Below are 10,642 nucleotides of genomic sequence, written 5' to 3' on the forward strand. Positions count from 1 at the left end.
TCTATTACTAGCGGCCCGCCCCGGCTTCGCTTGGGAAGTAGCGCTCGCGATGTAAAGAATTTTAGGTAATTTTTTTACACATTGGGTTACATTATTGAAGTTTCAGTAAGAATCCCTAATCTTTTTGAAAATATAATAAATATAGCCTATGTCACCGGGGGATAGCGTAGCTTTCCAACAGTGAAAGAATTTTTTAAATCGGTTCAGTAGTTTCGGAGCCTATTCAATACAAACAAACAAACAAATCTTTCCTCTTTATAATATTAGTATAGACATACATTTAATATAGTTCGGTTGTAATCGGCTATTTAATTGGCGTACCACGGATCACGATCTCGTTTCTTATCAGAGGGAAATAAACATTTGTTTTAGTTGTATCATAGAGCATGGATCCATAGTCTAATCCTGCCTACGATGGCGCATGTTTTGATAAGTAAATTTGATAAGTTTAATAAATATAATAAAGTATGTTTATTATTGAGCAATAGCCTTATAAATTTTTGGGTTAGTTATCAAAATTTTCTAAAAGTCACATCCGCGAACAATTTTAAGCTGTTTTTCACTTGTTTTGTGGGAAGTTTATTAGAGCGTCTGATCTATAAGACACCGGCACCCAAAGTCTTTTTGACGATATTATAATGTTTTAAGAAATACATTTCCAAATACTTTATACTTTCATAATTGAAAAAAACGTTTTTTATTTGTTTATAGTAATCTAATATTTTTTATTTTATCAACTCACAAAATATAAATTTTATTTTTGAGGCACTCTGTACATGTATGTATTTACTGTTTTTATCTCACTAGTCAAAAATATCTTATCGTACTTTTTTTGCTATGAATTGTTTTACTAGCCAACATTATGCTATTATTGTACATTCAGTACACAGGCGACATCATTAATATTCAGTTCAAATTATTGCTGCGAATTTTAAAGCAACGACATGGTGAGTAAGGGATTCATTACCAAATACTTTAACTCGCTTTTATTAGCATGATCTGTATCGATATTTCAAAGGATATTTTAGTAATTCCAAGGCGTTCGATTAACTTAAAATTTTCCCCGTGTGTTGGAGGTGATAAGGTTGTGTTTTGAGTGGCTTGATATTTGAAATAAAATATGTGTGGTTTATGTAAAATGATGCGAATGTTGCGATGGATGTGTGAGTAACGAGAATGGATAGAATACGGAATGAATATGTTAGAGGAAGTCTGAAAGTGGCACCTGTGACAGAGAAGCTGAGAAGTGCGCATTTGGGATGGTATGGACATGTGATGAGACGAAATGAAAATGAGGTTGGTAAGAGAATGCTAACTATGAATGTGGAAGGATATAGAGGAAGAGGTAGACTTAAGAAGAAATTGATGGATTGCGTGAAAGACGATATGGGTAAGAGGGGAGTGAGCGAAGAAATGGTATATGATAGAAGAGTATGGAAGGAGAAAACAAGTTGCGCCGACCACTGGTAACTGGGAGAAGGGCAGGATAATGATGATGGTGTAGAACTTTCTATGACACTGCCAAATATATTTAAAATAATACAAAACATGACAGTAACTGGCCGTAACTCTTTACATCCAAAGGGTATATGTACTCGTAAATATGATGCTATGCAAATAAATCGAACACTATCTGTTGCCCTGGTTTACAATTGTTAGTTTTGGTTTCTGAAGTTAGAAACGTTTAATTTGGTTTGCAAATCCTGCCCCATCCTTCTCACACACATTACCTAACTACGTGTGCGAGCGAGATCGCGTGGCGACATCTACTCAATAAGAAAAATGTAATGGCTGAATTAATGCGCGCGCTACGTGTCTCTACTGTATTTTATACGTAAATAAGTGAAATTGTCGGTGTTTCTCATCGCCCATAGGTACGAGCCTGCAGTAAGGACTATATAAGGTACTGTGCAACCTTCCTTTACCGCACCGGTCACCGTCCTCGTCCCATTAACCCATAGACACAGCCCACTGAGTTTCTCGCCGGATCTTCTCAGTGGGTCGCGTTTCCGATCCGGTGCTGGATTCTGCGAAGCACTGCTCTTGCTAGGGTCAGTGTTAGCATCACTCCGGTTTGAGCCCTGTGAGCTCACCTACTAGTTAAGGTTACGCTGAAATAGACTCTCAAGGCTTAGGTAGCTTAGGTAGGAAAAAAAATCCTTTACCGCAGAACTGCCGCTTCATCTCGGTTCTGTCCGCAGTCTATGTCCTTTTAATTTGCAACGACCAAATTTCGTAAATTTTAAAATATTTCGTAGTCTATTGTTTATTTCGCGTTTGCACCATCATAATTCAATAAGCTATTACTATAGCTTAATATCCAGAAAATTATCACAAGAGTTACCTTTTTGTTATTGTTATTTTTACTTTGAAGGTTGTCTTGCTAACTTCACCTTGCTTTTAGGGTTTGAATATTCACATAATCTAGTTACTGTTTTACGAAAAAATATCTTTAAAATAAAGAAAGAGTGATTGCTATACATATTTCTAGTTTTCTGTAATGACATTCTAGGTTTAACGACTGAGGGAAGATCTTCCACCGAGCGGGTGAAATTGCTCGTTATACTGACGGTTTGAACGTTGTTGTTCGGAACTTTTTTATAGCAAGTTTCTGTTAAAAATGTCGTAAGCGAGATTCAGGCATCTGTCAAATATCTTGTGTTGTATAATGGCTACCCGTCACAACATTAGCATGCCTATTGTATAAATAACAGAATTAAATGGAGACCGTAGTGATTACTTGCTCAGTGATGGAGACTTTTGATCTGAAACTGTCTTTCCCTTTATGAAATAATCATAGGATATTTGAGTCGTCTATTATCAAAGGTGGCAATCTGTGCATTTGGACAAAAAAATGTTATTGATATGTTAATACAGATTGATTTGAATATAATTGTCTCCTTCAAAGAATACGGTAAAACCTGCATTAAATAAAGGTTAATAGTTAACCTGTTATTTATCTAAGATGTCGTTCAGAAGAGTTTTGTGACTGCCAATGGAATACAAAGTCAATAATTCGTTTTTCTGATTTACCAATAATTGTCCAAAAGTCACATTGCCGGCTTTGATGATAGTTGACTCATTTGTCAAATGTCTGTTATGTGATCCGAAAATCCTAAATTGTTGAGTGTGGAATTTCTGTTTTGTTAAAACATAGTTTTCGTTTGTTTCAGGATATGTCAAAATCGCTATTTTTGTTTTTATGCATCGCATCTTTGCTGTGCTTTTGTGATGCTTACAAAGTGCTAGTGGTATTTTCTTTGTCTGGCAAGAGCCACAGCATACTCGGATATGGAATTGTCAAGCATTTACTGAAAGCCGGACATGAGGTGAATTGAAATTTATGGTTTTGGTATTATAATAGAAACGAGGCGAGAAACAATTTAGCGCTGTCTTCTGTCTCATTCTAGCCGAATTAAACGCTACAAATACTGGTCCAAGAATATCGATCGATATTTTTAGTTTACTACTAATGGTGGTAGAACGTCTTGTGAGTCCGCACGGGTACCACCACCCTGCCTATTTATGCCGTGAAGCAGTAATGCGTTTCGATTTGAAGGGTGGGGTAACAACTATACTGAGATCTTAGAACTCATATCTCAAGGTAGGTGGCGGCATTTACGTTGTAGATACGTCTATGGGATCCGGTATACACTTAACACCAGGTGGGCTGTGAGCTCGTCCATCTATCTAAGCAATAAAAAAAAAACACTTTGAAACAGGAGTTCAGTTTTATTATTCACGACAGAAATAGTTAGATTGGCTGTAAATACCCGTGTCACCCGGGCTCACAAGACGCCATATCGCCAATAATAAATAAAGGAATAAATACATTTACTATCATAAAGCCTTTTAATTACAGGTAACGTATATAACCGCGTTTCCCGAGGAAAGTTCAGACCCGAACCTCACACAAATTGACGTCAGCAGCAACATGGTAGCTCTTCCTAAATCCTATAGTATGTGAGCTATAACATATTACAACGTATTGAATAAGGCTATTAGAGCGTATAGAATAAGTCTATTAGAGAGTATAGAATAAGTCTATTAGAGTTTATAGAATAAGACTTTAGCTCAAGAGCTTAACAATTGCTGCTCGCAAAACTAATCCAACTCACTATAAACATGAAAGTATCTTGTCTGTTACGTTTTAACTTTCAAATAACTGGTGAGATCTAGGTAAACTTTGGCGTGGAAATAGGTCGAGCCCTTAGAAAGAGTACAGGCTAATTTTCATCACATTATACCCACTCGATACCTATAAATGTTGTCGACAGGCATTAATCATTTTTTATTTATTTTTTATTATAGATTTGTATTTCAGAAAATAGAAATTCTATAAAGTAGCAAGCTGATATTTAAAATGTTAGTAAATCTAGCCTATGGTTGGGATTGAAAAACTGCGACCGCGGCGGTTTAGAGTGTTGGTTGGTCAAATTAACGAAATAAAACCATTCAATGCTTATAAAATGGAGTGCCCATTTCCCGGGATAATACCTTCAGAATATTATCGGAGCTCACACGCATTGTACTGTATTGTAATTGATATTTATTCATTTACTAGCGGACCCGGCGAACTTTGTTCCGCCACACGGTTTGTTTCAAACACATCAACCAGTCAACTTCAAAATTCTACTATCATTAACACAATTAACCATAGAATATATTACGTTTAGCTGTCAGTTGCGTTTTGTTATAGTTACCACGTTTTATGTCAAGTCCCACGGGAATGTGATAAAAAGTATCCTATGTCCTTCTCCTGATTCTATGCTACCTCCTCACCAATTTTCAGCCAAATCAGTTCAGTCGTTCTTGAGTTATAAATAGTGTAATTAACACGACTTTCTTTTATATATATATATATATTTATTTAGTTGCACTATTGATCACTTGATCGTCAATATAAAATATTGATAAATTGACAAGATGTGCATCACAGATGTCACCTCAATTATAGATGCCATCGACAGTCCAATATTTGACAAAATCTTGAAATTATATGATGATATAGCATCCACTATATAACCGTGATATCAATGTTCACATTGGCTGAAAGAGATAGAGCTATTCCAGACTGGCGGAAGACTCATTTCAGACTGAGTCTTGTAAGCCCATACGGGTAGGTATCATCACCCTACGTGTTTCCGTCAAGTGTGATTCAGTTTGAAGGGAGAGATAGCTATTTTAACATCCTATTGAAACTTAGATCGCATGTTCTTTTCTCATGTATTTACGTAGTCTACAGGCTCCAATTACCAACAAGCACCTATCAGCCGTGAATTCAATCACCCGTTGATGCAAAGAAAAAGCCTCAATTCAATCGCCATCAACAATACATGCTTGCTCATTCGAATTTCAGAGGAATCGTTAAATTTAAAAACGGTTCTCGAAGGTAAAGCGGTACCGCTCGATTTTGACATAATCCACAACTTGATGAACGCGGTCGAGATGAACACATATCAAATTGAGAATGTTTCAAAATTACTCAATGATCCAGAACAGAAGTTTGATGTCGTCATTGCCGAGTGGATGTTTACTGAGATCTGTGTCGGGTTAGTTGTTTGACATCTAATTAGAACGTGAAGCTGGCGTTAATTAGTGCTCTCCTGCGAAATGTCTTGAGATATTATGTTGTTTATTTGAAGCATAAACACGTGCCTGTACCGAAATTCGATAAAATTACATTAAAATTTCTAAAATTAGCTATGCATCAATTTGTATATGTTTGATTTTATTGTGTGGTAGAACGTCTTGTGAGTCCTTATGGGTACAATCACCCTGCCTATGTCTGCCGTGAAGCAATAATGCGCTTGGCTTTGAAGGGTGGGGCAGCCGTTGTAATTATACTGAGACCTTAGAACTCATAACTGAAGGTGGGTGACGGTCTTTACGTTGTAGATGTCGATGGGCTCCGGTAACCACTTAACACCAGGTGGGACGTGAGCTTGTCCACCCGCCTAAGCAATAAAAAAACAAGCATTAACTGTCGCCCATAGACATTTGCAATCCCAGGGGCACTGCCAAATCGCCACCTACATACGTCCGGGATACATTGTCAATGCTAATCGTATCATATCTTACCTTCACGGGTGGTAGGACCTCTTGTGAGTCCGCACGGGTAGGTACCACCACCCTTTCGCATTAGTGCTTCTCGGCAGAAACAGGCAGGTGGTTTGAAGGGTGGAGCAGCCGTTGTAACTATACTGAGATCTTAGAACTCATATCTCAAGGTGGGTAGCGGCACTTATATTGTAGATGTCTATGGGCTCCGGTAACCACTTAACATTAGGTGCATTAAGCAAAAAAAAATATTTTTTTTTTCAGTTATGCCGCAATTTTCAATGCCCCGTTGATCTGGTTTTCGAGTGTTCAAACCCATTGGATAATTACGAAATTGATTGATGAGTCCCTTCATCCAGCTTATAATGCCGAAGCTATTGCCCATAGCATTCCACCGTTCAATTTCTTTCAGAGAGCTCATAATTTGTGGACTCAGTTGCAGGTGTTTTATCATTTGTAAGTGTAAGATTCAAATTCCAGAACCTTAGTTTTATTAATTTAGGTATTAGCAAATTTAGTTTTTAATTTCGCTTTGGGTTCATTGGAATTTTTCGGAAAATTGAAAACAATTATAATAAAAATAATATGTACGTTAATAATATGAAAATTATTTTTAAGATTTTTTCTCGCGTTAATTATTGATATTATATTATTTAATACGGTTTCAAAAAAAATTGGGAAATCCTAATTGAATCTATTTTATATATTATTTATTTATCTATATGACTTAATAATATTTTAAGTATTTATATCTAGTTTATTCAATAAATACTGTTTTTCGTTTATCACAATAGCACAGTTTATCGTAAATCAACCAATCGTATCTATTCGAACTAAATTGATAAAATAAAAACCTAGAATTTTATTTTTTTATAACGCAGGACAAAAGGTCGCCAAGAAACATTGTACGCTAATGAAATAGTACCAATAATAAAGAAGAGAGGTCTGGTGCCACCTTCATTCAATGATTTACTATACAATAGTTCTTTGGTGCTCAGTAATACTCACGTTTCCTATGCGGCAGCGACGCGATTGCCGCAGAACTACAAACCCATTGGTGGATTCCACATCGATGAAAAGATCAAACCTTTGCCAGAGGTAAGAAATAGTGAAACAGAGATTCAGAATCACAATGGGGCAGGTGCTTCTATGCATAATGACCTGGAAAATGATTTCAACGTTAAAGAAAAACTACAAGTCGATTTCTACTAGAGCAATATTTCTTTGAAAGGAGGTCACTTTGGTTATTTTTTTTTCATTTTTTTTTATTGCTTAGTTGTGTGGACGAGCTCACAGCCCACCTGGTGTTAAGTGGTTACTGGAGCCCATAGACATCTACAACGTAAATGCGCCACACACCTTGAGATATAGTTCTAAGGTCTCAGTACTGTCACAACGGCTGCCCCACCCTTCAAACCGAAACGCATTACTGCTTCACGGCAGAAATAGGCGGGGCGGTGGTACCTACCCGTGCGGACTCACAAAAGGTCCTACCACCAGTATAATGATACCCTAAAGCAATCGAGGCTAGATTTGGGTCTTCTGAAGACATGCTTCAATAATAATTTCGTATTGTTATTACCGTTACATCAAATCGAAGAAAACGACGCATATGCTGCTCTACTATACCATATGTGGTCTCGATTTTTTTTTATTGCTTATATGAGTGGACGAGCTCACACCTCAACTGGTATTAAGTGGTTATTGGAGCCCATAGAAATCTACAACGTAAATGCGCCACCCATCTTGAGATATAAGTTCTAAGGTCTCAGTATAGTTACAACGGCTGCCCCACCCTTCAAACCGAAACGCATTACTGCATCACGGCAGAAATAGGAAAATAACAATCGGATGGTGAAAGGTCGTGTTACACGTGTCTTGACCGGGAATATCCCGTGGGGTGTATGTGGGGCGATCCAGGTGGGGTCCGGAAAAATCCTCACTGTGATCCTGTGGTGGTAATAATTCGGGTATGCGGGTCGTTAAGCGACAAGAGCTTCTCCAAAATTCAGATTCAACAAATTCGCCAATCTGTTCCGCACGTAGTGATAAAATAAATGAGCTTTAAGTTTCTTTGCCCATCTTATGAAACCGACTGGGAAAAACAATGGTTCTACTGTTTACAGGATCTAAAGAAGGTAATGGACAGTGCCTCGAACGGTGTCATTTATTTCAGCATGGGCTCGAATTTGAAGAGCAAAGAGATGCCGGATACGTTAAAAAAGAAACTAATCAAAATGTTTAGTGACCTGAAATATACGGTACTTTGGAAATTTGAAGAAGAATTCTTTGACCTTCCTGAAAATGTGCATATGGTTAAATGGGCACCCCAGCATAGTATTTTAGGTAAAGTGATTCTATAAATTTCATGAAATGTTTAATCGAGAAAAAGTAAGTGGTCATATAGAAAAGTTATGTTTTTATTAACTCATTCGATGTGTTAAAGCGGTATTATGAAACATGGAACCAGCCCGTATTGGGCCTAGTTAATTTAGGCAATATTCCTATAGGTATTGGTCAATTTCTAGTTGTTGAATATGGTAACTCATGGGCGTGTGTCATTAAGAGAGCCACTACTAAAATTAACTTAGAATCTCGCCCTTATTCGACTATGTGGGGTTGGTGCAACATGTCCTTAAATACTAACATGACACTGACTAATAGCAGGCAGCACTAGCGGTTGTAACCGATTTTTGTACAACATGCTTTCCGATTTCCGCTTGGAGTCAGTGCATTTGGCTCTTCTTATTGTGGTCTCATATCTGTGGATATCTTAGGAGATACGTATCTTAGGATCTTTTGTATTTTGAAAGATCCGAATACTGATTAACAAAATAATTAGATGATAACGACATTAATTTTGTATACCTTTTAGCTCATCCAAATTGCGTGCTTTTCATCACACATGGTGGATTGCTCTCGACGATTGAGAGTATTCATTTTGGTGTACCAACTATCGCAATTCCTGTGTTCGGGGATCAATTCATCAACGTTGAATGGTCCATCAGAAAAGGATTCGGAAAAAGGGTCGATATTTCTTATACGTTGGCGGAAGATCTCAAAGTTGCTATCGAAGAAATTTTCGCAAATCCTAGGTAATTCAGGTTCATAATGAAATGTTAAATTTAATTTCTGATCACGTATAATATGACGAATGTGAGGACTCAAGAATGGAGTTGGTCACATCCCTCAGACATAAAGGAGGAGGACATATCCAATGAGCTTGCTGAGAAAAAAAAACTAGCGGCATTTTGATTCTACTTATTTTTAGCAGCCATTACAAAATTTCATTACCTTTTCATATTGCTTCCTACATCACATTGATTGAGCATGAAGTTGAAAGTGGTCGTCAAAAATGGTAACGGTTAATACACAACAGTTTTATATACACAACAGTTCTTTTTACCTCATAATTCAAAACATCTTAAAGTCGTGAGTTTTGTTTTAGAGAGAATAGCTGCTATTGCAGTTAAATCTAGTGTTGATTATTGTCATTTTACGATATCGTAGTTTTGAATTATGTGTGCGACTCGTGAAAACCAAAGAAAATACATGAATCAGATCATCGTCTAACCAAAAATCATAATTTTACAACCTAATTTATCAGAGGTAATATGAATTTTTCGAGTTCCTCTGAGTTTGGGAAAAATAAATACCAACTTCTTTTTTATAGATACAAAGAAATAGCAAAAGAAACATCGTTGATATATCACGATCGTCCGGTGTCTCCTGGTGCTGAGCTGGTCCACTGGGTGGAGCACGTCGTCAAGACTAGAGGAGCTCTCCATCTGCGCTCACCAGCACTATTCGTACCTTTGTACCAGAAACTGTATTTAGATGTACTGGCAGTCATATTAGTGCTCTTGATTGTATTGTACAAAACTGCAAGATGTTTATTTTTTAAGGAAAAAATAACAAATAAAGAGAAAAATAATTGAAATTGGAAAAGTTTGGCCTTCTTTTATTTTTAAAACCTTATTTTCAAGTTAGAAGTTGATACTTTGTAGATAATGCTACAATGGCACTAGCTCCGACTAGGAATGATGGGTGCTTTATCAGGGTCTTTAAGAAGTAGATCATTGAGGTGATCAAAATAAACCACAGTAAACCACAGCAAAAGCTACCTGGGTTTTAAAAAAAAATTACCTTACCCTGAAATATGTACTCAACCACGTGTTAAATACGTACGTGACGAATAACATCCACGATGTACATGTCTTGTGAGCCTGCGCGGATATTTACCCTGCTTATTGCTGTAGTATAATAGTACACTGGTCTGGTTCATATTTCACAGTTGAAACTAAGGCCCTTGTCTCAAGATGTGTTGTCGTATTCAGGTCTGTGAACTATAACAACTTCCAGTAACTAGTAAAAAGCTTGGTTTGATAATTACCTACTCACTATGAATATCATCATCATCATCATAATCATCATCATCATCATCATCATCAGCCTTTATCTGCCCACTGCTGGAATATCGATATACATGAATATCGACCGACCGGAACTCTTACGTCAGATCCATTTCGTAAGCTTAGAAATAGCTACATAATTAGCTTAATCAGAATTTTACAAGCATGCT

The 10,642-nt window shown here is 37.0% G+C and overlaps 1 protein-coding gene across 2 annotated transcripts; it reads left to right on the top strand.

Annotated features, from left to right (window-relative positions):
• Positions 1-836: 836 nt before the first annotated feature.
• Positions 837-9,998, top strand: UGT10287B (UDP-glucosyltransferase). 2 transcript variants are annotated; one of them, XM_089728738.1, is made up of 9 exons: positions 837-947; positions 3,174-3,329; positions 3,863-3,959; positions 5,360-5,552; positions 6,325-6,516; positions 6,942-7,158; positions 8,187-8,406; positions 8,936-9,155; positions 9,734-9,998. In XM_089728738.1, exons 1-9 carry the CDS (start codon positions 945-947, stop codon positions 9,996-9,998), a joined length of 1,563 nt encoding a protein of 520 aa, XP_089584864.1. In that variant the 5' UTR covers positions 837-944. The 2 variants fall into 2 exon arrangements, with proteins under 2 accessions (XP_089584864.1, XP_028025309.2); XM_028169508.2 differs by lacking the exon at positions 837-947 and adding an exon at positions 1,669-1,903.
• Positions 9,999-10,642: the final 644 nt, after the last annotated feature.

This window comes from Bombyx mandarina, chromosome 07, assembly GCF_030267445.1.
Source record: "Bombyx mandarina strain Sakado chromosome 07, ASM3026744v2".
NCBI lineage: Eukaryota > Metazoa > Arthropoda > Insecta > Lepidoptera > Bombycidae > Bombyx > Bombyx mandarina.

Excerpts from the sequence above, each read along its gene's own strand:
- UGT10287B (XM_089728738.1), top strand. Across the intron at positions 3,330-3,862 it reads TACTGAAAGCCGGACATGAG|GTAACGTATATAACCGCGTT; the intron begins GTGAATTGAAAT and ends TTTTAATTACAG. Across the intron at positions 7,159-8,186 it reads AGATCAAACCTTTGCCAGAG|GATCTAAAGAAGGTAATGGA; the intron begins GTAAGAAATAGT and ends TACTGTTTACAG.